The sequence below is a fragment of the Podarcis cretensis genome (genome assembly GCF_951804945.1).
Source record: "Podarcis cretensis genome assembly, chromosome: 3".
In the NCBI taxonomy this organism is placed as follows: domain Eukaryota; kingdom Metazoa; phylum Chordata; class Lepidosauria; order Squamata; family Lacertidae; genus Podarcis; species Podarcis cretensis.
The window spans coordinates 42,207,048-42,234,309 of record NC_137172.1 but is presented as its reverse complement, the minus strand read 5'-3'; the positions used below and the strand labels follow the sequence as shown (position 1 = coordinate 42,234,309).

The 27,262-nt window shown below is 41.5% G+C and overlaps 1 protein-coding gene across 8 annotated transcripts; it reads right to left on the bottom strand.

The window, feature by feature from the left end:
* Positions 1-3,426: 3,426 nt before the first annotated feature.
* LOC307212320 (microtubule cross-linking factor 3-like) lies at positions 3,427-26,766 on the bottom strand. 8 transcript variants are annotated; one of them, XM_079969507.1, is made up of 9 exons: positions 26,333-26,412; positions 25,633-25,687; positions 24,448-24,672; positions 22,040-22,198; positions 16,434-16,505; positions 14,248-15,423; positions 12,411-12,607; positions 9,956-10,055; positions 8,393-9,359 (listed from the first exon to the last, which is right to left on the bottom strand). In XM_079969507.1, exons 3-7 carry the CDS (start codon positions 24,643-24,645, stop codon positions 12,440-12,442), a joined length of 1,773 nt encoding a protein of 590 aa, XP_079825633.1. In that variant the 5' UTR covers positions 24,646-24,672; positions 25,633-25,687; positions 26,333-26,412; the 3' UTR covers positions 8,393-9,359; positions 9,956-10,055; positions 12,411-12,439. The 8 variants fall into 8 exon arrangements, with proteins under 8 accessions (XP_079825627.1, XP_079825633.1, XP_079825626.1 ...); XM_079969501.1 differs by lacking the exons at positions 8,393-9,359; positions 25,633-25,687 and adding an exon at positions 3,427-6,936 and having other exon boundaries at positions 26,333-26,766; XM_079969500.1 differs by lacking the exon at positions 25,633-25,687 and having other exon boundaries at positions 26,333-26,766.
* Positions 26,767-27,262: the final 496 nt, after the last annotated feature.

Sequence of the window (27,262 nt, the reverse complement as noted above, 5' to 3'; positions counted from 1 at the left end):
GCTAACTGATTACTGGATGTAGAGTGTTGCATTGTTTTTTAAAAAGTCAAATCACTAGCTCAAGGACCAGAAAACAATAATGACACAGTATTAGCAGAGGAAACAATAAACAATGGACTGTTTAAAGCAATTAAACCAGTAGAACAAAAATAGACATGTATCGATATAGTTATAATTGTCATTATAATTAGCACTAGTAGGGATTTCCCCCCCTAAATTATCTTGCTAAATTTGTGTATGCTTTTAGTTTAAGGTTTTATTTAGTATCTGAGAAAATCATAGATGCAGCTTCTTATAAATCCCAAAAAAGATTGTCCCTTTTCACCTAAAAGATGGAGGTGACTTTGCTTAAGGTTGCAAATCCACATAGTATGAGGTACCAGTATCTGCAGTTAGAGACTTCTCTTTTTTCTCCTCACTATTTTGTATACAGAATTTTTGCTGCTAATCTTATATTAATTGGTGGTGTCTGTCCTGAATTTTGATAGTTGTGTTGTACTTGCACAATGCGTCTCATCCTGATTTTGGCCCGTTTCCTCTTGTTATTTTCAGGATCCAGCCCATCGATTTTCTTTGAAGCTCCATTTAAAAAAGTCAGTCAGGTATCCTTTCTGTTTCTTGCATAGTCTAGAAAAGCAGGCTGCATGAGACAGCAACAGACATCTGACTTTATGGACATTTCTGTCTACTTACGGTGGCAGTTTTAAAAGAGGAATTGGCCATATTATCTATGAGGGGCTGTTTAAATCAAAAAAATCCTGTCATTGCAGAGGACTGGTGATCTTCAAGGTCTCTTCTAGTTGTACTATTCTACATTTAGGTGAATACCACGTGTTTACGTGTATGAATGGAAGACTTGGAGATGTCAAAGTCACTGACTCTAAATCCAATCCTAGAAGTTAAAACTAAAAAAAATTAAATCCTTTTTTTGTATGTCTAAATGCTTAACAATGCCTGACCTTTTAAAAAAAACAACCTTCCATTCCCATGGGGCCAGATCAAATATAAATTAACACTATTGACTTTTCGGCTTTAGAGCTTAAGCCTCTATGGCAGAGGCCCAATATTTTAAAAATGGTGAATAGGTATTGATTTGAGGGAGATTATATCACAGATCTCATTAAAAAGCTGCATTCAGTAATGGGGCTGATTGAAATTTCAAATTTTATTCTTTTCCCCTGTATTAAAGATAAGGGTATTTCCTCTTTGCCCTTCCATTTTGAGGTAAAACATCTGTGTCACTAACTCCTACAGACAAGGCTGTGGTGTCACTATTTTCTTTGTGTGTTCCTGCGTGAGGTGGGGGGGGGGAGCGAGGGAAATGTGTATGCAAACCAGCTAATCTTACTCCTCCTGCTTTGGTCCTTACCATGGATACCAAGCAAATACCTTTCCTCCACTCTGGTTGCTTTGGGCATGGATCAGCCCAAATAACGTCACAAAGAATGTGAATCTTAGCATAATGACAAATGAACTTTGGAATGATTGACAATCACCCAATTATAGTGAGGCATGCACTATAAAAGGAAAAAAAACCTATTTGAAATTGTAGTTTTTAAGAAAAAAAATCATATTGTAAAACAAAGATGCTGAGAAAAGGGGGGAAATTGTTGACTTGTGGAAGTCAGTTGGTAGTTCACCATACCCAAGCAGTGTGATGTATCAGCAGAGTCTTCAGAGATTTTGTTTTCCAGCAGATAGCTTATTCCAGAGTCCCCGGTTAAAGGAAAAACTCCTCTCCCATACAGTTCAAAGTAGCAAAGTGTTTGTTGTCCCCAGACACAAGACAAAGCTAGACACTACTATCTACAATATATAGTTCTTTTGGTCTTTGGAATAAAGATACATAAGTACAGAGACATCCACTAACACCATGCAAGCTAATGCTGCAGAGTTAGACCCTGACAGCAAACAGGCCAGGACATGGCGAGACATAATGAAATTGATATCCTAGAGACTATTATACCCATCTCTACATGTAAGCATATATCTCGAACCATGGGTGAATGGCCTCACTGGTGTTGCTATGGTAACCCAATGCACCTGGCATCTTATCTCAGAACTTCCAGGCATGGGGGATGTGCACCTCAAGACATGAGCCCAAGCACTGTGCAGTTTTACCCATTGTTCACATTACACCAACAAAATGTTACTGGTTATTAACTCATTAATAATATCCCACCGTCTTCCATGCAGCTGAAAGCAGAATATATAAGCTTTCCTAGCAACTTCCAATCCAGACACGGTCTGGGCCCAGGACAGCTTAGGTTCAGCAAAGTTCTATATAATGTGCCTTCATATGACTAAAAAGCAAATAGTGCATTGTGTTCAAGTGTAACATCTTATTTCTGAATCAGGCCTTAACCTAGTATTTTGAAGATGGAAAATTTTGCCTCTATAATTTCATTAGCAGTGACCCCCCCCCCCCATGAACATATTTAAACACGACCACATGGTGGCAGTGTTCACTTGCAGCATCTGTTCCTAGCTCTCAGATGAATTAGAGACAATGTGCCCAGAAAGTAATGCTTACCACCAGCTGAGGTTCCTTGTGCTGCTCAAAAGAAAGTCTGTCTTTTTCTATGACATATTAATCAACAGCAGCCTTTTTAAACTAAATGTGTTCTTATAGAAAATATTAATTTAATAGGATGGCTTACATTAGGAGGAACTGTGCAGCTTTGAGACGGCCAATCTCCTTGGGCCACCACTCCAAATAAACCCTAGTCACATGGTGTGCCATTCCCAGGTTGTATTTTCAATATGGTGGCTGGCAACCCTGAAGTGCTGCTGGGAGCTTGTAGCCAACTTTGGAATTAGGAGATTGTACTCATCATCAGAGCACATGTTGCTGTCCAGTCCTGTTCATCTTGGAAACCACTGTGAGGTATGCTTTTGTTTTCACACATTACAGAGATGTGGTTAGTGCAAAATGAGGCAAAAATCTTCCCCTTTTGTGTTTTAACAATGGAAGGAGAATCATAGGGGGATCATGCCTATTCTCAGGTTCCAGGGGCTTCCCCTCTGGCCATACAAGACAATTAAATATATTGTGGGCTTTTCAAAATCTTGTACTGGATGCTGGTTGCACAGACAAGCAGCACCTGGCACACAGATATTCACTGAGCGACTCCAAATTTGGAGAGAACTTTGGGCTGTTCGCCATTCCAAATATCGGAGCTTTATCAACCACTGTTTCTGCTCCCAGGCACCCTAAAAGCCTACTTTTTAAATAAACCAAGTTTTCAAATAGTGGGGTGCCTACATCAAGCCTATTTTCAGACTCCAGGGTTTCCCCACATGCCTCACCATACTAAAATTTTAATAGTTGGGAGTATGAGCCACTTAATGACGGAGTCCTCTGTGCCCAAGAAAATAGCTGGTTCTGTTGCAGTTTAGACAGTCTTGCTTCATTCTCATGCAAGGTTCATAAAACACGTTTGGTTTATTTCAGTGGCAATGCCAAACACAAAGACACACCTCAAAAGCAGGGCAGCAAAGGAATGCCTCAGTATATGTTTGTGAAGCTGAATAAAAAACCATTGAGATTTTACCAAGACACAGAATGGAAAAGGAATTCTATCATGATGGTCTAAAACAAAAATAATAGTTTAGAAAGTCTATGGGGGGGGGGGAGTCAGGTGCAGCCAAATCCCTGGCATGTTTACTCCCAAATCAGTCTAAATGTGATTAATAGGATTTATTCCCGAGTAACTATGCCAGGATTTCAGCATGTCAGACCAATCCTAACTTGAAAGTAAATCCTGTTTTGCTTGCCAGAGCGTACTCCAAGTAAGGGATCATAGGACTGCAGTTCTTTAATATACTTCAGAATTTTTTCTAGAGCTAGGGAAGCACTCAGCAAGGTCTGATCAAGCAGAAAATGGACATTTAGTACCTAATGTTTTCTAGTTTCCCACTGACACAAACCTACAGGGTTACAGAAACTGCAGCAGCAAGATTTAGCTCAGCTGCAACTTGCCAGTCCCTCTGTAAACATCTCTGGACTGCACCACTTGCTCTCTTGCCTGGCTCTTCCTTTGATCCTTCTCTGCTACCACTACCAGCTCCTCTTCCTAGTCCAGAGAGCAGTGGAAGCCAGAAGACCAACACAAGAGGCCGGAGGAAGTAAGCAGAATATATAAACTTTCCTTAATAAGTCTGTTTTGTTTTCTTGGAAGTTCCAGCAGGAGAGCACAGCACACCAGAACCCACACGCTACACAAAGTTTAGTCACAAACTTTCTTTATACAATGCTAAACACATTTCACACCATTATCCATTTAAAAGAGATGTAGATAGATAACACATTGCACTGAAGCTTCCCTTGCAGCCACTGGGTACTATTTGCAATGGGAGCTCTGTTTTATCAGGCTGAGTGTTTATATCCAAAAATCAAACAATCGACCACCTACCACCTATTTATAGAATTCAAATATCTGGTTATGTAGATTAGAAAGATATAATTCTTTGGGGGAAGGGAGAAAACGCTTTTGTTGGCATGAATTACGTAGCACAGAATTTTGATTTTAAAAAAACAACAAACTTTAGTGCAGTATATAAACTAGTCTATTCTCTGGTTCTTTTACTGACACAATGACGGTAATAGAATCACTATCTGGATTAGCACAATAATTTCCCCAAGAGTATTACAGTCACCTTACAAGACAACAGAAGTCCCTCTCTTTGCAACCTTAAGAAAATGCCCATTAAGCAAAATGGTATCATAGAAACATCGAATCGGAAGCTACCCTGGGGATCATCTAGTCCAACCCCCTACAATGCAAAAATGTGCAGCTGACCCGTACGAGGATCAAACCTGCAACCTTGGCGTTAGGACCATGCTCTAACCAACTGAGCTATTAGTGGATGCTGAAAGCTCGCCTGAAATGTCTGTGAACACGCTACCTGTACTGAGTTGGAGTTGGGAAGGGAAATGTAAGAAACCAGGCTGATGTAACAGAACTGCCTCTTTGTTCCTAAGTAAGCTGAGTGGATTGCTGTTTGCTCCTCCTATGTAGTTCTAAGAAGGATAAAAATAAGGCATTTTTATGATACTTAAAATAAGGCATCTCAGCAGGATCTATATTTCATTAAGACAGCTGGGAAGGGAAATAAGCCAGGCCATGTACACAGCACACTAATAGCCCAAAACACAGAGATGGGTTATGACAAATAGATATTTCTAATGCCATTAGTCTAAATATTCTGGCAAGCCAGAAAAGTTATCTGGATTCAGCATGTATTTTATGCCAAAATGCAAGCAAACCTCACAGCAGAGAGCTGCTTGTATCGCCCATGGGAGCAGAATGTTTGCAATTGCCTTGGACACCTGAAGCCCAGCCGGAGATTAAGAAAAGCAGAAGAGAAGTAGGCCACTGTACTTCAACAGCTTCTACTTTTGTTCCAAACAAACTTTGCCTTGCCAGACCTCTGACTGCAGTCTGAACCAATGTAATGGGAAGTGGGAGGAGCTGTACAAAATCCACCCAGTTTAGCTTTAAGCCCCAACGTTCAGCAAACCCTGACAGCAATTGCCTAAATGGCTTGGCTGCATCTTAATAAACAGAATTTTAGAGGAAAGGGAAAATTTGTCCTTCCCCCGCCATGTTACGGAGTTAATCTAACTTCATATCTGGACACTGTAACAGGTAGTGTTTTCCCACCTCAGCTCCTTATCATGTTCTGCAGCTGACAGGGAAATGGGCATCTCAAGACTTGGGGCCAGTTGTAGCAGGAGCCCTGAATTTCTTGTAAGGGTGAGTTCTCCACAAAGACATTGTGCAGCCATCCGTCTTGTCCTTTCCCCTCTGTGCAACATACACTGCACACTGCAAATAAAAATGCACTGGAATTTAGTCTCCAAGCAATGCGACGACAAATGGCAGGTGTAAGCGCTTTATGAAAGTTGACCATTTTTAGGTATGTAGGCTAATGCAGTTACGAGCAGCAGTTCATTTAATTCAGAAAAATAGGCCCAGCTGATTTTGACCTAGCACTGCAATGTTTAGAGAAGTGAAGCAGGGGAAAAAAGGAGCATCAACCATGAATGAGGAATTGATCCAATGAGCTATTCTGCCTCTGGTAAATATTGTGCAAATGCCTTATCACTGCTATCCATTTACAAAAAAAAAAAAAAAAAAGCCTATTGTCAGTTTCTGTATATCAAATACTAGATTAGACCTGTGAAACCTGTAAAATATATACAAAATGTAATTATCACCAGAGCTATGTATTTTCTAACCTTCAAAATAAACCACAAAGTGTGTGTGTGTGTGTGTGTGTGTGTGTGTGTGTGTGTGTGTGTTTAGGCCTATAATTTCAGTGTCAGTACTAGTACTGAGTTCGTCTCTTCTAAATACAGACTGGTATACTTCCTATTCCAACACATGCACTTACAAACACATGATCATGCGTACAGCATTTCTTCCTGCTGTTTGTAGAGAAAGACAGAATATACAGAGCTGTACATTATTTAAATTACAAAAAAATGATAAGAGGCAATGAATATCAGCCCGTGTAATTGAAAACAAAAACGGCTGTGAGCTACGAAAGGATATATATACACATGTGGGGAAGGGCGTTCTTATTGTTAAAAACACTGAAGACTCTAAGGATGATCTACGACTCAAATATGCTTCTCCAGCAAAGTCAAAAGGTGGGGTCATCACTGACCAACATACGATTGCAATAGAACTTGCCACGGTTAGGAACATGAAAATGAGAGTCCAGGTGAGGTATGGAGATTTCACAACAGCATTGAATCAGCTCTTGAGTTTGCATCCGCTGGGATCTCTCAATAAAAACCCAGGAGTGTGTCAATTCCAGGCTATCCTTCACACTGCATGTGGAACTGACCTGCAGGTCCCATCTAGTCGCTTGTCAAGTTGGCTGAGAGAAACTTTTCCCAATTGACTGTATAGCTGGCAAAGACACCTAGAAAACAAAAGGCAGCTTCTTGGGTAAAGAAGTCAGAAGAAACCTCAGCAACCATGTAAAAGAAAGATGAAATGACGGAAGTCTTGTATGTGTCAAGAAACTAAGGAAGACACAAAATGCCTGAGGCAGAAAGAGTTTGAAGTGGGTGAGAATCTGCCCCTCCATATGTTGTTGCATGAGAACTCCCATAATCCCTGCCCATAAACCATGTTATAATAGAGCTGGTGATTTCTACCACTAGAGAAGGCCACTTTCAGGTCAGGAGCCCCAACCTTGAGGCAACCTAGCAAGACAATCAAGGCACAACCAAATATGCCGTTATTGCCACTAGAGAAGCTGGCTAGTTTCCACACAGGAAGGGTCTTTCTGTTGCCTTCTCCAAGGGTGGAAAGAGAAAAATATAATGAAACAATAATCTCTTCCTCATTAAATAATATTTCCTTTTCCAACCCAGTTTGATAACCTGGTGTGGCTTTTATTTTTAATCCTTTTTCTTCTCTCTTTCTTTCCCAGGATAAAAAAAGAGTGTAATTTTATCTGGATTGTGTTCATAGCAGCCTGATGACATTGTTCAAAAGGAAGATTATGGCAAAGGATTTACAATAGCATAATGAGATTATTTCTCTCCTTTACTAATGCCATGTTATCCTCTTAGAGTAAAAAGGCTAAGTTCTAGAATTAAAATTAAAAGTTATTACTATTATGAAAATGAATATCAGAAAATTACCCTGCTCTCTAGGAAGTGGAAAAATAATTAAACCAAAGACAAGCAGTTAGTTGAGAATGACATACTTGTCATCATTGTTCATATGCTTGCATCAAGGTCTTTGTACTTTTTAGAATTAGAATGCATCCAGTGGAACACTAACAAGATATATACCAGCAGCATATTCTTTCACAGTGGTATAGGAGCTTCATCCAAGAAAGGCGTGGCCTTCATCCAAGAAAGGCGGTGGCCACATGAGAATAGACCTTTTCAGTGGTAGCCCCTATTTGTGGAGCTTCACCTCAGGAAAACAATCCCTGCAACCAGGAAGCATTTTTGACAGCTTCCAAATGGGAATCAAAATATTTAAATCATCCTTTAGAGCTCTTCTTAAAATTTCTACTATGGCAGAATATGTAAAATGGAAGAAGGGCAGAATAAAAATGGAATACATTTTTAAAAAGTAGATTATACCTCCTGCAAAATTCTGCTTCTCTTTGCCATACTTGGAGTAAAGTCCAATGTACTTGGTTGAATTCTTCTGCTGGTCCTGCTTTCCTCGACCTTCCTGTCCCAGTTTCTCATTCCTACTATTCTGGCAAATTCAGAACCTGACTGTACTCACTGCTCCTCGTGGAACTTTGAATTGCAGGAGAAAGTCACCCCCCCCCCCGTTCTTTTGAAGCTTTTCCAGCACAACATAGCGGGATCTTGAGTCAGCTGATCGTGGGTAACCAGTCAAGCTCAGCCACCCAGAAATCAATTTAGTTACTTTTGTTGCTCTGTTAAGCTTTGCAGGGTTTGCACAGGTACCTCTTTCTTGAAGACTCTTCATTTGGTGCTCTGCTAGTCCAGGTGGTGCAAGAAGCATTCTGGTTCTATTTCAGCCCATTTTTGGCCTTTAGGCCTACTCATCCACTTTTGCTTCCAGTGTTTTATTTACATCTTTCCAGTTCCATGTCACACATTGGCTATGGCTGCACATATTAACCGATAGTTCTATGCAAAAGAATTCTATGCTCAAAAGTCTCCATTCTCCCATGCTCTTGGCCATGCTGCTTTGGGAGCAGCAACCCACAAATCCTGGCTTGCAATGTCATCTGGGTTCATGGTCTCCCCAAACATCAGAACCACTCTTCTGGACAGAGCAATGGGAAGAGCCATTTTTAGAACACTTCCCAAATTTGCTAGCATCGCAAGGCTACAAGCTGTTGGCAGCTTTCATTCAAAGGATGGATCCCTTTCTTAGATGACCACTGCAGAACCACTGACACATTTCCACTCTTCACTAGTGGCACTGAATCAGGACACTGCTTTGCAGAAGATGGATTAATAAATTCATTTCCATCTGGACGTTCTTGGGTCTTACCACTGCTTTTGTGCATTATGTCTTTTGCTAATGCTCCAGAAACCTGTGCAGAGAGAGCTTGTTGAACAAGGGAGAAATGCCTTTTGAAGGGATGTATTTCCCTCCTCGCTGCTCTCCCCACCCCCTTCTTCCTTTTTGTCTATTTAATCAACCTCAGCAAGAGCATCAGACTGCATCTCCTCCAAACACCTGCTGGTGCCAGTCAAGTCCTTCCCATTATTCCCTTCTTCTGTTTCCAATGCAATCGAATCTGCTTGTGTTCTTGTTGCACACGTTTCACCTCTTGTGTAATTAGTGCAATTTCAGTTTTCTGCATATTCTCCCAGGAAAGGAAACACATACTTTCTGCACAAATGAGAAAAGCATTTTAAGTGATAAGCAGTGTTTTCATCTGCATTACTTCACACTACATAAATCAGTCCTGCAAGCATTATGGTCAGTGTAGAATTTGAAGTGGAGACCTATCCTCTTTTATGTTAATTTATTTATCTATTTGATGAAAAGTAGTGTACAAAGAGCCACACCCAAGCATCAGCTCTGCTTTCCTCGCCCTTCTCTGAAATAAGTATGTTGTCAGATATGTACAGCCTTCTTTATGAGTGACCTAGTCATTCAGCTGTGCCAGATTTTTGGGAACTCACAATAACATTTGTTAGTTTGGATCCCAAGCTTCTGTGCTATGGTGCGTACACATCAAAGACTCACTCACATTAAGAAAATTTAAAAAGTAACATTCAAAATGTGGCATCAAGTCATGTAGGAAAGCCTCACTTAGCATATTCTTTTTTTAAAAAAAATCATGATTACTGATCTACATTCAAATCAGGATCGAAACTAGACAGATGTGCCAAAAAACCACACTTAAACCCATCTCGATTTGAAATTATTCTTATCATCAAATAAGAATAAAATTTAGAATGAAAAACAAACTGTGCACCAACCTTTTGAAGAGGAAGAATCCTTTCAGCAGTATTTCAGTTCGGATGTAACGTAGCAGTGAATGTAGTGAAGAGGGGAAAGGGCTCCAGTTACACATATATCCTTCAAAGAAAGGAGAGAATCAGCTTATCAACTAGGAAAACCATTGGAACATGGTTAGATTAACTTTGCAACTGAAGACAATTTAACATCATTCTAGTAACTGGTTTTCATGTAACGTCAGTGCCTGGAAGTTTTGAAGTCTCTGCCATCTGTATCACATTGCATATTCTCATAGTTTACATAAAAATAATTTCCTGTCTATGATATGTTTAGGTTTCATAGAGAGCTCATTTTAAAACCTTGCCAAAGCAGCCTGTGCAAAACATTTAAGACTTCTTTTATAAAATGTAGTGGTCTTTTTCTAAGGGAGCATTCTTTTACTGGCCCATGTATGTATGATATTCAGTGCAGGTCTGGTATCAACCTTCCTCCATTTATCTATCTTAACAATGATCAATCATATGTAGAAACAAAACAAAAACAAAAAAGCTTCTCAAAAAACAAAACAAAAATAAGGCCATCTATTGCACAGCCAGGAAACTTTCTGTCCTCCAGATCCTGTTAAGACTCTTCTAAATCCCATAGACACAGGCTCAAATAATGCATGATAACACATGCACATTAAACTACAACATTTGGGTGAAGCTGCATGTAGTTACGCTTGCATGTAACAATAGGAATTTTAAATCTTTGAGTGCTAGTACCTAGGCAGTCACAACAGCACCACCTACATACAAGAGGAAGGTATAATCAAGGCTGGGGGAACCCAAAGACTTACTCAAGTAAAAAAGATAGGCAGGAAGCAGGTGGAAAACCCGAGAGGGGGTGGGAAGAGGGGTGGTCTGGAATTCTGAATAGAAGCCTTCAACGCTGCAACATTTTAATGCAGGGCTGCACTTGTTTGTACTATTTGGTGGGCACCTTGAAATACCTAAAAGCTAGTCTCAACTGATCACTGCATTCTGCAGGTGTGGGCCTCCCACAGATACCATCTTATCAGTGCCTTTAAGCACTGGAATTCCCTCCTCTTGAACAGTAGAAAGGTGCCATCTCTTTATTGAAGAGCTTCCTTTTTCAACAAGCATTTTAAGCAAAGGTTTTTTCCAGTCTGCATCTGTACTCACTTTTTAAATAGCTGTTTTAAGTGTATTATCACTTGTGTGTGTGTGCCACCCTGGGCTCCTTTGAGAGGAAAGGGTGGGATATAAATCTAATGAACAGTAACAGTAGCTTTTCTAATGTGCCGTATTGAAAATGGATGGCTATCATTTTCACTAAATGATTATTTATAGCATTCACATAATCATTTTGCTGGTAAGGATTTTGCACCAGCACCTAGAATTCAGGGGGGGGGCTTTTGTTTTCCCTTGCAATAGCAGCAGCCTGAAATTAATCCAGCACAAACCAAGCAAAGGAACTGGAGTGTATTATTCCTAAGGCTGTAGACATGCTGTAAACAACTTCTGAAGGTCACCTACAGTTCATCTATCTAGCTTTCTTTCTCTTTATCATCATGACAGACTTTGGCACTGTTTCTGTGAATGTCTTGTTATCCAACGGCTGTGTATTTCTCTGCTTCCAAAGGGTTGATGACACATGTCACTGGAGTCATGTCTTATTATGACTGTAATCAGGAGTTCTAGGCACAAATTTCTTCAGAGCAAGGCAATATTGCAGTCTTTAAGAGAGAACCTTCTACTTATTTGCAGTAGCACCATCATGATCCACAAGCCATTCCAGTGGTCTTTTAAATCTTTAAACTTGTCAAGCTTATTGTGCTGGGGGTTGAGCAGCAGCCCAGCCTAACAGAAGTAAGGGAGAGTAAGCAGAGCAGCCTGCTTTTCAGAAACTGGAAATGGTGACTCTCAAAGCAACTTTTCCTCAAGGGAATGAATTTATTTATTTTTAAAGCACACACACACGGGAAAAAACCCCACCTACAATTCAATCTTCTTCTAATAATTTATATGACAAGCTTTTGACTAGAAGAGATTCACTGTTGTTGTTTCTTAACTGCCACTCATGTGCCAGAGAGCTGTTTGTGGACTCGAGAGCCTTGCTCCCAAAGGATATCAGTAGAAGTTCTGTGTCTTAAACTGTCAGGAGCAGAAGTCAGGCAAACTCCATGTAGAATTATTATAAACTCAAAGTCCCTGTTTTGAACAACTCTGCTATCTCTCAACTATACAAATGTGTATATTTGCATAGCACAAACTGCAGGAACCTTTAGTTAGCTTGCGACTGCAATGTAAGAATTTGGGTTGAGGAACATACAACATTTCTAGCTTTCTAAATTATGTTTCAATTACTGTAAAGCCAACTTTTGCATAAGTTTCAGCCTCATTTTTATCCCAAACTTACTAAAAAGGAAAGATTATTATAAAAAGAATAAAGACCTGTTCTTCACATGCTTACCTAGCTTTTTGGTTGAGCACAATTCTGGTTCAGTTGTGGGGGGCTTTGTTTCTTTTGTGTTCTATATTATTTGACTTGTGAGGGCTGGCATCCCTTCTTTCCAGTGAGTAGTCTTCAGTGTTTTTACAGCAGCGATTACTACAGAAACTACAGCTCTTGCACTTCTTATCTTGGAAGGATGGACAAAACAAAACAAACTGAAAAGAATACTACAATGAATGGCAAAATGATGAAAAAGGTCTGTTCACTACAGCACAAAGAACAATGTGAAAAGGAAGACAAGTTTAAATATTGTTGCATAAGAAAGGGATGAAAATAATACAAGGATGAGAATAAGTAAAATGATAGGCTGGAACATCTGGGAAGGTAAATACAAAGACAAGATAATGCTATGTTAATGAAGCAGCAAACTTAACATTTCAAGTGAAAAGAAAGAAAGAACCACATCTGAGGCTTAATCTTGTGAACTGGGTGTGTGCAGTACAGGTGAGTGCTGCATGGGACAATGATGCAGGCAGTTCTGAGGAAGCTCTTTCCACCTTGTGCCAGTCCTCCAAAACATGACAAGAGTGAGAAACTAGGATGATGCCAGCAGATTCCAGGAACCCTCTTTATTGTGAGATTTTTGTGGGAGAACTGAGTTTGTTCAGCCCTGAATGAGAGCAAGGGTGAATGTGTACAGTCTTGGAGCTGAGAGGAGGTGTGTCAGGAGAAGGATATTGGTCCATATTTATTAGTAACTTGCATTAATGTAACAGTTGTATATGCAACACTGTTGCTGTTGAATTGTATTAAATTGTATTGTTGTTAAATTGCCTCTTGCTGCTGTTTTTGGTTTCTGTAGAGTGCTTAAAGATATTATTATATATTAAGCGCTACAGAAATGGCCTGACCAAAAAAAAAAAAAGGCAAATATGTACAAGGTCACTTTGAAGCTAGCTGTCTAAAATGACTGTTATGAAATGCCTGCCAACCAACTCCACTGAATTAACCCAAGTTTCAGCATTTTAAGAGAGGAACAAACTGTATCTCAATGTATCTGTACAATTTGTAACAGGAAGTCCTTACAGCTATGGATAGTGGCCTGAACAGTTTCAGGTTCAGAAGAGATAAGTGCATTTTGTAAGACAGGGAAGAAGAACATCAGAACTGCCCTAGAAAGTACTGGTTAAAATTCAGTATCCATCTTCCATACATCTTCATGGCACATAATTCTATACAACCAGGTCACTTCTTTGCATCTCAAATGATAATTATTCAAACATTCTGCCCCTAAGCCAGGAATCCGATCATTTCTGCCATGTTACTTTCTCAATTTTAATGTGCAGATGGGGACTCCCTAAACCCTGAGCTGGCCATGGTTTTAACAAGTGGCATATTTCAAAATATGATCCACTCCCCCAGAATAAACTGCAGCAGAACCTTTGGCGGACAATTTTATTGTGAGACCACTTCCGCTTTACTGTTCACTGTATTACCTCCTTACCACAGGAAGTGTCTGGTATTTCTCCTTCACACTGCCTTCATTTGTCGCTGGTGAGTCCAAAGGAAGCAGACAGGGAGAAGCAGCAGATGGGAACAGGGGGCTCTTGGCAATGGGCTCACGGAAGAGGTGTGGGCAGTTGCCAAGTCATGCCAACCCATACCATCCCTGTGTGGTGCTAGTAACCCAGTTATTAGGACTATGCTACAAACTTCAAACTAAGAAAGCCACAGCAAATTTAAACAATGTGCCTTTCGTGATATATAAGAATGTAAGGAAAATGCCAGTCAACCATCCATACAACACCTTGGGCTGAAAGTTTTTACCTAGGCATCTTATTAAGTAAAAGTCTACCTGACTCACTGACAAAGGTTCATCTGTACTTCGATCATCTGAAGACTTTGGAACTTCTAGTGTGTCAATAAAGGCCTGGAGCTCTTTTCTAAATGCCTTCATCTGGGCATTTATTCGGTAAAGAAGTTCGTGCTCCCGTATCCTACTGCCATCATCTTCATCATCCATAAGTCCAAACAGGTCCCCATTTGCCACATAAATTCTTGCCTCTGTTATTATGGTGCTTGTGTCCGAAATAAGGCGGTCAATCGTCTTGCCAAGGCGTTCCGCTTCGCAGCGGATGTCCTTCATTTGCTGCCGGTCTGTGAAGCTTTTCTGCCACCCTGCTGGTGCTGGGTAGAAGGATCTAGTGGGGGTCAAGCAACGGATGTTGCGGACCTCCTCTGAGTCACTCTCCCCACCGATGGGACCTTCCCTCTTGCGGTGTGGAGGACGAGAATCATCGTCGCTTTCTTTCTTCCCCGCATCGCTTTCAGCATCACTGTCCCTGGGGCTGCCCCGGATCCCTAGATGAGAGGCCAGGTCATAGCGCTGCATGTTGGACATCAAGACTCGGTTCTCATACTGAAGTTGCATGACCTTACCACTGAGTTCATTGATCTGCATGCGGGCAGCTTTGAGCTCTTCCTGGAGCGCTTCTGTCTTGGCGCTATCGTGATGCCTTGAACTGTCATGAGCCCCAGTCTTGTATTTGTATTTGTTCAGCTCTGCTGTGATGCGCTTGTTTTGTTCTTCTACATCAGCCAAGTTTCTTCTCAGCAGCTCCGTTTCATCTTCAACTAGCTGCAGATGCTGCCGTAACTCAGAGAGTGATTCATTCTGCTCCCCCATGAGCGGGTTGGCTGCCCCTGAGAAATCATCTCCTCTCAAGTCATCAAGCTCTGCTTTCAGCCCTCTGTTTTCTACTTCCAGCTCCACTATTTTCCTTCCCAGAATATTGGCTTCTTCCTCTACTAACCTCAGACGAAGCTTGAGTTCCGATTCTCTTGTGGTAGGTGGGCCTCCAGCCTCCCCTTTTGGTAAGGGACTGTCTAGATCACCATAAAATGACCGATATTTTTGTAGTTCATGTTCAAATCTGTCCTTTTCCTTGTCTATTTTGGCCAACTTTTTCCTCATCAGGGTAGCTTCTTCTTTGATGAACTGCAACTGGCATTTCAGATCTTCATTGTCCTCCTTAGAAAAAAGAAAGAAGATCCAACGGTTACTAGACAAGTGATGACACCATTTGGCAATTCAGCAAATGAAAATTCCAAATTATAGAATAATAGCCCCAGTGAACTCCATGAAAGTATGATTCTATTTGATACACATTTCAAATATCAAGCAAAAGTAAAATGTGCCACTAAACCTATTTTAAAAAATCATTACTCCGTGTTTTGAACCATTACACCTCAAAACCTACTCAGTAGCAGGTTTTAATCTGCCAACCATTTGTCAATGTACTATCAACAGGAAGCTGAAACCTATCATAACTCCCTTAACAGTACACCTGTATGACAGACACGCTTGTGTTTATTGCATTCATAGGTTATGTTTTAAGTATAAGGGTTCACCTAAAAACAAGTGATGTGTGAAGTGGCCCTGAGTTTGGTCATGAGAATTGTTAAGATTCTGAAAGCTGAAAACTCTCTGACCAAGAGATAAAGGACATCAACATAGCAGGAACATGGTCTGTGCCATCTTTTCAAGTAAAATATAGCTGTTTCCATTATTTTTCCAAGTATCATTATAATAGCCATTCAAGAATAGCCCCGACTTTAAATTTCAGGAGTGCAGATGCTAGGAACTTCTCTATAACTAGCTTCTAAATAGTTTCAAATGGATTGATAGGTGCAGATGACAGAATAAATTTATCTGTAACACAACTGAGCTGAACACCATTCAGCTGTATGCAACAGTTATACTTGGAGAAGACCCAGCGACAATTCCATTTATTAACACTGGGTTAATACTGTATATGACTCTGGTAAACACAACCCAATATATTAAAATATACTGCTATAGTTATTAAAACTACATTTAAAATTTGGTTACTAGCAGGCTACTAAATGAGTGCCATAAAAATAGTCACAGTTTTGCAATTATGTTGACTAAGGAAAGGCTTGCACCAATACTTTTTTTATTTCATAACAGTAAGGTTTACTGGGTTGTGCCATGGGACAGACAGAAGTATTTGAGGTTACCTCAGTGGGTGTCTGCTGTGACTTTTTTTCTGATTTTTGCAAGTCTTTGCTTCCTCTTCTTTTCATCGATTGCTATAAAAGAAAGATAAGGTATAGTATGCATTTTACTAAATGAATGTGTTTGTTTATTTATTTGTTTTTGAAAACAGCCATGTATCTCCAACTAATACACAACAATATATACAAATACAATAAAACATTTAACACTGTTAAAACAATGCAAAATAATAAAACAATTGGCTAATCCTGAGAAAAGTTAACAACTCAATAGGTTTGACTGCAATATAAATCCATTAAACCATTGAAAGCACAAGAAGCTTTTTCAAAAACCAGATGTTGTTTTTCCCCCAAAATATTGGTTGCTCCACAATTCAGAGACCATGATATTTTTATACAATTCAGGTTGTTGTTCATCTGTATAACATACTTTGGAGTACTTTGAATATTAAAAATATTAATTCGCAAACAGTCCCCCCCCAAAAAAAAGTAACATAAAAAACCTCACCCGGAACCAAAAAAGCATATTCAACGTAACTGCAAACAAACTTTTTAGTTGGAAGTAACTGACCCAAGATAATTGTAAATAGTTGTCTCCCAGATATGTGCCATTTATCATGATTCTGTAATAGAATGGTTTTGATACTACTTTGAAGATCTAAGGATACAATAAATGAACTCATTTCCCCTTACAAAATAGGAAGGTCTGTTTATTTCTTTGGAGGTCTTCAGCAAATGCTCTTAGCATGGTTTAAAATAAAGCAGTTTAACAGAATATTTTTTAAAATCTCAAAACAAGAGAAAGCAGGAAATAAAACCTCAGCATTACACACACACATCCCTACCTCAGAATAATTTAATAATAATAATAATAATAATAATAATAATAATTTATTTATACCCCACTCATCTGGCTGGGTTTCCCCAGCCACTCTGGGTGGCTTCCAACAAAAGATTAAAAAGATTAAACAGGGCTACCTTCAAATGTATTCTAAACACCAGGTATTTGTTTTTTTCTTTGACATCTGATGGGAGGGCGTACCACACCACCATATGGGTTTAAATGTTGAAACACATTTAAGGGCTCGGGGTATGAAAAGCTTTTCCCCACTTACTAAAAGGAAAACAAAGAAAGTGGCAAGCAAACTTCCCAGAAGGGGAATTGCAAATATAAAGTGCCACAGTGGAAAAGGCCTGCCACCAACCAGTTCAAAGGGTAACAAAACCAGAGCAAGGCCTCCAAAGCTGATCTTAACACCCAGGTGCTTTCAAGTGGAAGCAGTGGTCCTACAAGTAGCCTGGCCCTAAGCCGTTTGGGAATTTACAGGTCAAGAGTGACACTTTGAACTGTGTTTGGAAACAGACCAGGAACCAGTTTGACTGTTAAGGAATTGGCAAAATGTGTCATTTTTTAACAGACCTCAAAGGCAGCCCCATGTAGAGAGCATTACAGTGAACTAAACAAGATGCTGCCAGTACATAAATAACTGAGGCCAGATGCAAAACATTCGGTTTCTTTGCAGGCAAGAGGTAGACAAGACGACCTTTGGATACTGTCATCCCCTACAGTTCTATATTTTTGACTTGAAGAATGCTGTGTTCCTGCCGCCCCAGTATGCCCTACAGCTTTGTGAGGCCCAGTGTTCTGTGAAAAACATTTCATGACAAGTTTAATATCCTCGGTTGCCTGTCTGATGTTTTTAGGTTTGCAAAAAGCAAAGCATTTTTATCCTTTCTTTGAATTTCAACAGAAATTAAAGGCAGTTTTGACAAGCAATGTATTAACAGTTCAGTAGAAAGAGATAGCACTTGTTTACCACTCTTCTACCTCTCTCTATATGGAATACACAAACTTCACATTGCTTTCAATAGCATATTAAAGTTGATGAAAATTCAGAGGAAAAACCAATAGTCAATCCACAACTCGATTTAGCCACGGTACTTGAATTGGATTTAAGGATGGGCCTGTATATGTCCGCATCATAATCATGTGATCCTGGTTTTTTAAAAGTGGCAAAAGTATTCATCTTTACTGGCAGTGATCCACAGTTGTCCATAATCACTGCAAGTAATTGGAAGATGACAGGCTAGCATTCTAAATGGTAGCCCAGCTAAGAATTCAAATGGAAGTAGAAAAAAGCACCAGCGGTTCTCCCTCCTAGTGCTGGATGGGCCTCTTCCTTATACTCACCAGGGAGGCAAAAAGCCCTGCTCTCCTGTTTGTTAGATGCACACTTTTTTGGGGGGGGGGGAGTAAGGAAGCAATGGGTTGTATCCAATGCTTCACACACATACAACTGCTGGCACAATGGGACTTTAAATTTGCCTGCTTTCCCTCCAAATCTGCTTTGGAGGGTGACCCAACACTCCACAGCTGATTTTGAGCACATACAGAGGCCTGGGGAGCGGGGAAGAAGAGGAATATGACCCTATGTATCAAATACACACCTTTCTGTTCAGTGCAACGCTAGGTGCTGTTTTTTCTCATCTTTTGTGCTATTATAGGGTCAATATCCATTTCCCCCCTTTTACATTCAAGCTACATGTTCTCCGGCTGTTTTAATTATGCTAAATAATATAGTGCTAGAGCAGGTGGGGAACTAACCAGCTTGTGTTAAGTTCTCATGAAAATCCTCCTGCTCAGACTTTGCATCTTTCAAATGAAAGTCAACCACATCGAATCATAGAATTCCAGATTGGAAGGGACCTTGAGGGTCATCTAGTCCAACTCCCTGCAATGCAGCAATATGCAGCTGTCTCATATGGGGATCAAACCTGCAACCTTGGCGTTATTAGCGCCATGCTCTAACCAATTGAGCTGTGTGAAATCTACCTCCCTCCACCAACATCAGGAAGGCCTACTTTCCTGGTATACTGTCATTTTTACAACCACTGAACTAAATCACATTATTGTACTCTAAACTGCTGGCATCTATTCCAATTAAAGGCAGAGTCAAACCAAAGGCATAGTCATATGCTTCTGGTAATTAGGTTTCTAGGGCAGACACTATCAATCATGCTTTAAATTAATCTAAGTATCTGTTTATTATAAGCAACCAGAATGGTAGCAGGTGCAGAGCAAATATTTCCAAGGCGTGGTGGCCAGTCATCTGAAAACTAGAACAAGGAATTTATTGGATATGCAAGTTTCAACTAAAATTAAATTTCAAATTCCTTATCTGACAAATGTGGTGAATTTGCATACAAACACCTGCAACTCATTCATTCATTCATACACACACACATACACCCCCCCCAAAAAAAAATAACAGCCACAGGCAGCTTGGGCAGCACACAAACAGCAAAACAAAATCAGTTAGGAAAGATGCCAGGCAGACCTCACTAGGTAGAGCATTCCATGGAAGCAACACCTGAATATACAGAACCACAACTGAATAGGCCTTCCTCTCTTGTCACCATCCTTTGAGACTCTGCAAAGGGCAGAACCAAAGAAGGGTCTCAGAATAAGAACTAAGGGTCCAGGTCAGTTCACAGCAGGAAAGGTGTTCCAGATGTCATTGGGGCCCTGAGCCAGAAAAAGCTTTATAGGTCAAAACCAGCACTTTGAATTGGACTTGGAAGCATACACGTAGCCAGGACAGAGCGGGTTTGCCTCGAACGTGTCAACAGTTGGGCAGACACACTGAAGATCTTGAAGGTAATTGAAGCTTCCAACACATTTTCAAAGGCAGCCCAGCATAAAGTACATTGCAATAATTCAGCCCTGAAGTTACCACAAATTACTGTAACCAAATTTTCCCTGTCCATTCCATAGACATGATAAAAACAAACCTAACTACTGTGCTAATCATTATTAGCAGCAGTACGAGCAGAAATAAGAGAGGAACTATTCATAATTTGGAGCAGTTATTAGCACTTGTAACCCAATCCCTGCATACATTCAGATATTACATTTTTTGGTGTATAATACATACAGATCTATACCCCGTTGCCTAACTAACCATTTAATCAGTGTCACTTTGCACATATTCTACTTCTCCTCATGAGAGAAGAAAATAATGATGTAATACCAACTACTGAGGCGTTACGTCACCCAGAAATTACCTGTAATACACCAAGCTCTTGAAAAGAGTCTCATTTATTTTCTTCCAATGCCCTAAGTGTCAAGATATTAATCAATGGTATCACCATGTATCTTCTTTCAGTAATCTCGGCCTTGTTTGTCTTACAAGCAGAGATACAGCAGACTTCTTTCTTCTCTGGCTCCTTATTCCATTACAGGAAGTCACAAAATAGTTCTTCCTGGTATGGAAACTGGGGACTATTCAATTTTTTTACCAATGAAATGTTCTCTACACCAACATACATAATTCCAGTGAGAGCTTGCCCAAAGGTAAGTAATCAACCAATCAATATGGCAAAACAATAAACGTGAATTTGAATAAATACCATTTACCACCACCCCAAAACAACAGCAAAGCAGAGTGGGGAGGAGGGATTGGGAAAACAGAAGGAGCAGAGATATTCAAAATGGGGGCTGGCTTAACAGAAACGCACACAAAAAGAGCATCATAAATCCTGGTGTATAATTAGCTGCCAATTAGGATCCAATAACGTCATTTAAGAGACAGGATATTTCTGCAGCCAATTTAGATTGACAGCTAAAGATGCAAGCCAATGCAAACACTCCCTTTCACAGCATGGGTGCCAGTGAATGATCTAGACCCTTTTGTAATGAGGCACAATGCAACTGGGCCACACCAGCACAATGTAGGCCAAATTTTAACAACTCTTAATATAGCCATTTAAGCACTTCATTAGCAGTTTCATTATCCAAATACAAACCAGTAAATAGTTCAGTAAACCTGAAAGGCTATGTGGATTTATCTATCGCTAATTAATAACACAGGTAGGTATAAGGAAGCACGGCAGTAAGAAAGAAATTTGGGCTAGTAATATTTGAACTCGGTGTTGCAGGTCACTATCACAAATCTCATAGGACTCATGCAGGTTGTTGGATACACCTACAAAGACCACTGGATTATGGCCCATAGTTTTATGTTCTCTAAACTCAATGGGAGTGTAAGCGGTTGAACTAGCAGCTTTGTTTGGCTTTACTTTTTCTAAAAATCCAGTAGCACAGACATGCCTTATTTTAAGGTAAGAAGAGTCCTATTGGATCAGATCAAGTGTCTATCCAGCCCAGCCTACCAGATACCTATGAGAATTTCATCAACAAAACAAGAGCACAAGAGCACTCTCAATAGCATTCCAGATTAAATATATCTCATTTCAAAGACAGGAACAGGGAATGCTTTTCAGCAAACAAATACATAGTAGCTAACAAATCAAATCTCAAACCTTTCTACTCATCCATGAAAACCAACAATTCACAGCAGTAGGCAAAAACTGACTAAGAGCAAAGGTACGAAAGGGGCAGCCATTTTTAATTCTAGGAAATGTTTACTGTTTGTTCTCATTTCTACGAAGCAAATTATTCATTGTGTTTTAGGATCCTTACCTAGTCAAGCATTCTGAGAATCTCTGACGTCCTCCTCCATTAAGTGCATGCACTACTATTCCAACCATTATAAAATTCAGGGTAGAATAGAAACTCATTTCCCCAAAAGTAAATACTGAACATTAACCTCTTTCATCCTGTCAAGTTCATTCTGCAGAGCCTGTTTAGCAATCTCTACTTCTATCAGCTGCTGCCTTAACTTTTCATTTTCATCTTCTGTGGTGGTACGTTTTTCTTCCACGTTTTCCAACTCATGGTGAAGTCTCACTGAAACGTCTTTTGCAACCTAATGGAACAGAATTTTAAAATTTAAAAACAACATTTTTGTGGCGAAGATAATTATGGGTTGTATACAGTGCTGTTTTTCTAAAAAAAATGTTTAGGGGTACTCTCATTTTGACTCAAGAAAATCACCATTTTATAGTTCAAATCGGGGAAAATAAATACAGTAAATGGACAAAATATTTAGGGGTATGCATACCCCTGCGCCCCCCCAGAAAAAAGTGCTGGTTGTATACAATGTTAGTCATACTCATCATAGACACATGAAAATTAATAGGCATAACTCACTTAGGTCAATTGATGCAATGGGTCTACTCTTAAATTTGATACGACCCTATGATCATGTGATGTTTATAATCCTGTTTTCAGCCAACAAAAAAAGAGCTGATTAGTGTATTCTAGAGCCAGAATGGCATTCTGATTAGTTTTGTCTCCAATCCAATTCCATTAGAAGTCTCCACTAATTTTAAAAACATGAGCGCCTTCATTACAAATATTTAGGCACCAGGCCAAAACCCTTCTCCCAGGCCTTTGGCTAATTAAATACTTTATATGGCCTTTTAAACTGTGGGGGGTATTGTTTTTGTTTCCTACTATGGCATTCTTTTATATATATATTGTAAACCACCCCTTTTCACAGAAATTTGATTTATTTTATTATTATTATTATTATTATTACTCAGTTCACATGCACTCTAGCTTATTCCTGATTATTTCCAGACAGTGTGACTCTGAGTACTGGTAGTATCCCATGATTACAGGACTTAGGTTGTACTTGTACATGGAATTTCTAGGTCAAAGACCAATTCTCTATCTATTAGAACACTGGACACAACGCTACCCAAAGTTGGACTTTTTCAGTGGAAAAGCCTCTTTACAACTGGAACTGTACACCTTATAATTAGTTTTAATCAAGTAACACTTTAGTAGATAAATCATGGGTAGCAATTTTATTTGGTGAGTACAGATTTTCACTGGTTGCTCTAGAAGGGCAAATATTTATTTTTGAGCTATTTTGCTTCTAGTATGCAAAATGGAATGCAAAGGAAACGCTTAAAATGGCTTTTCTTTCTAATAATGAGTGATGAATTATGGATTGTATCCAACTTATATCACACTCAAAGCATACTCAGTGAAAACAATCGATACAACTTAAAAGTTCATTGTTTTCTACTGCAAGTATAATTTAATTGGATTCAACCCTTTATTAAATTCTGAGTTATACAGTGGTGCCTCGCAAGACGAAATTAATCCTTTCGTCTTGCGGTTTTTTCGTCTTGTGAAGCACGGCTATTAGCGGCTTAGCGGCTATTAACGGCTTAGTGGCTATTAGCGGCTTTAAGAAAAAGGAAACAAACTCGCAAGCCCATAGGGAAATTCGTCTTGCGGAATGACTCAAAAACCGGAAAACTCTTTTGTCTAGCGAGTTTTTCGTCTTGCGAGGCACCACTGTATTTTCAAGATGTGTCAATGGGCAGATTCATTTCAAGCTAAGAGGCTCTGGCACTAAAGAAATGTATTTCAGTTTATTAACTGAATTAGTTAAAAGCAACAATAGACAACATGGTGGGTTGGTGGCTGCACCGCTCACCTGACCTCTCTTTTGGCCGAGTCGCTGAGGGGTCAGGCAGTGAGGTGCGAACATGCCAGTGGAGCCAACCTGTCACTCCAGTTGGCCCTTTCTACTGCATTGTCTTTGTCCTCCCTCCTTTCCATCCCAATATGCAGTAGTGGCTTGGCTGAAGAGAGGTCAAGTGAGCAGCACAGCCTCATCACGCTTTCCACAGAGCTGAATGGAACAACTGTCAAAGCAACAGAGTGTAATATACCTGGGAATTTACTCTCTGATAACTGGAAAAGGGGTAAATACAGTAGTACCTCCTGTTACATAACCCTCTGGTTACGTAAACTTCAGGATGAGAAAGCAGCAACCCAGAAGTATTTGACCAGGTTTCATCGCGCACGCATGTGCAATAGCGGTCTTCAGGTTGCAGAAACCTCAGGATCCAACCAGACCTCCAGAACACATCCTGTCCGCAACTGGAGGTACCACTGTATCTGAAAGTGAGCTATCTAGAAAGTGAGTTCTGAGAGTCAGGATCCAGGTCATCAAATTACTGGCTCTTAGAACCACGAGACAAATCAGATCTCTGCTTTCCGTTGAACGACTTGAGCCTACGATACTTTCATAGTCTACCTGTACTTCCCCCTCACTGCCTTCCCACCTACTTGCCAGCTTCTGGTCCTGTTTACCTTCAGGTCTTGCTCCAAGCTTCGCAAAAGTTCTCCGTCAATCTCCCCGGTCTGTGCATAGCGGAGCCTCTTGCGCTCTGCCTTTCGAAGGCGGTACTGAAGGATCCTGCAGTTTTTGTTGGCCCTCTCCAATTCGTGGCGCATTTCTTGCAGCTGGCAGGCATCCTCTTCAAAGAAGCTGTCCCTCATCTCATCCATCTCAGTCCTCAGCTCATCTATCTCATTCTGGCACCCGTTCAGAAAGGATAGTTGGAAATGCACCGCGCAATGCAAGTTCACATTAATAAAATGAAAGGGAAAATGGGACTTAAGTTGATCTTCACTTAAAACAACAACAACAACAACAACAACCAAAAGCATCAATCACTATCTTATGCCTGCCCTTCAAACATCAAATGTGTGGCATGTATACCAAGAGGTAATCAATGATAAAATCATGGGTGGATGAGAGTTATGCAGTGTGGGAAGAACTTGGTTTTGCCACCACTTCCACCAGCAGGAGTGGGGAACAGAGGGTCAAATATGGCCCTCCAGGCCTCTTTATAGCTGGCCCTCAGAACTTTCCCTAAGCCATGTGCCCTTCTAAGGCCACACCCCCTTTCACTAGGCCATGCCCTCGCTGACCCTTCTTCACCCCCTCCTCAAGTGGCTTTCCCTTGCTGGGATGGGATGTGTCTATGGTCTTTTGCATGCCTGGATGGAGAAAGGTGTGTGTGTGTGTAAAGCTGTGTAAAGCTGTGTTTCCCAAACTTAGGTCTTGAGAGCTGTTTTTGAACTACAACTCCCATCATCCCTAGCTAGCAGGACCACTGGCCAGGGATCATGGGAACAGCCAGAGACACAAGTTTGGGAAACAACGGTGTAGAGCAACTTCTGACAAGTGACTGGATGTAAACTCCTGTAAAATGGCAAGAGTCATATCCGTTGTCCCACCCACATTTGCCCCTGACCATATCATCTGGTGTCATGCAGCTCCTGGAAGTTGATCCAACGCTTAGACTGAAAAAGGTTCCCCACCCCTGTGATACAGCTTACCAGTTCTACATGGGAACACAATTTTGTGTGCTGAGTCTTCACTTTCTCAACACACCATAGCCATAGCTAGACAGCGGAATGATGGCTTGCTACTCCGCTGAACATTTTACCACTAACTGTAAAAGTGTAGATGTACTCTTAAAGACATGCCTGGAATGCAAGACCCTTCCCTCACGGATGAGACAAACTGTAGAGGGAATGTGATCTGAAAAGAGTAATTGTTATGCTGTTATGTTAAGCATTCTCCCTTAACATTCAGAATAAAGTATGTCATGAAGGCACAAGTGCATGCAGCAAACAGGATGGATGGCTTCCTCTGCTGGATGAAAAGCATTGCACAGCATGTCAGCCATGCATGTTTGAGAGCGTCTGAAGGGACAACACGTATGTGACATGTGAGAAGCATGCCACAGGGAGTGATTATGAGGCAAGCCACACATGGCTGCCTATATAGTGCATCTGTGGGCTATCATCAGGTCAGAAATGGCCAGGGCTAGTTTCTTCCAAGGGAGCTCAACTTTTCTGAGGCAGAAGTTTCCCACATTTTACCAAGGGAAGAGAACAACAGGAAGCTGCACCATTAAGAACTAGAATGGAATATAATGGTTTTCCTTTTCGGGGGCGGACAAAAACGACTATCGTTTGTACAACCCCCCCCCCCCAAGGACGGACACCTGCTTTCTTTCCCCTTTTCTTGCACCTGCTGCTAAGATGGGGGGGGGGGGTTATCTGTTCTCTATCACTTCGCCTCCTACAAGCCGGGTTGACAACAGGAGAGAGAGCAGAATAAAGGGCTCCCCTCCCCCTCCCGGCTGGGCCACACCCGCCGCCCTCCTCTCCTCCTGCTCACCTTGAGGGCCTCGTTCTCCTCCTGCAGCTTCTCCATCTCCTCCTGCAGCTGCTGCTGCTGCCCAGGGTTCAGGCTGAGGGCGCCTTCGGGGCCCGGGGCTCCGCCGCGGCCGCTGCCCTCTTCGGGCCCAGCCAGCGCCATTGGAGACTGGGTCGGCGAGGCGGCGGGAGGCGCAGGCTGGGGCTGCTCCTCCGCTGAGGCGCTGCCGTCGCCCTGGTTGCTTTGCATCTGGGCCGACCGCCCCTACGGCACCGGCCTCCTTCTGGGATGGGAGGCGAGGCGCTCAATTGGCGGGCATCCTTCCTCCCGCCCGGGCCTGCCCCTTCCCTGCGCCACAAGAAGATGGAGGAGCCGGCGCTGCCTCCTTCCCTCCCTCGCTTTGCAGAGAGAGACCTGCCGGCTTCCCCCCGGACTTGGGCGGCGGCTGAGCAAGCGCAAAGCCAGCCGCCCGCCCTCCGTCTGGGGGGCTGCCGGGAGCCCCGAGCTCGGCGCCTTCGAGAGGCAAGGCCTGCCTGTCAGCCGGCGGTCCCCGCCCACTGCCCTTCCCAGGCTGGGTGGGAAGGAGGGGGACGCGAGGAAGGGCCGGTGCGTGGCCGGTTGCTGCTCGTTGCGGCGGGGGCTCCCCTCGGACAAGGAGTGCTGCCTCCGCTCGGGGGCTGCTCCAGGGCTGATGTTGCCGGGCTGAGAGAAGCACGCCTGAGGGGTTCTTGTAAGGGAGCCCCCCCCCCCGCAGGGTCTCCATCTTCTTTGGCGATTACTCGTAGCCGAGTAAGATTGTCTTCCGTAAACACGGTTTTAATAGTGAGTCTGTAAGTGACCGTGGAGGCCAGTTCTAGATCCACACGTCCTTCCACAGTGGGGACATAGGTTTCTGGGCGGGAGTTAATCATGGTGAGGGTTTGCTGAGCGCGCCTTCCTCTTAGCGCGTTT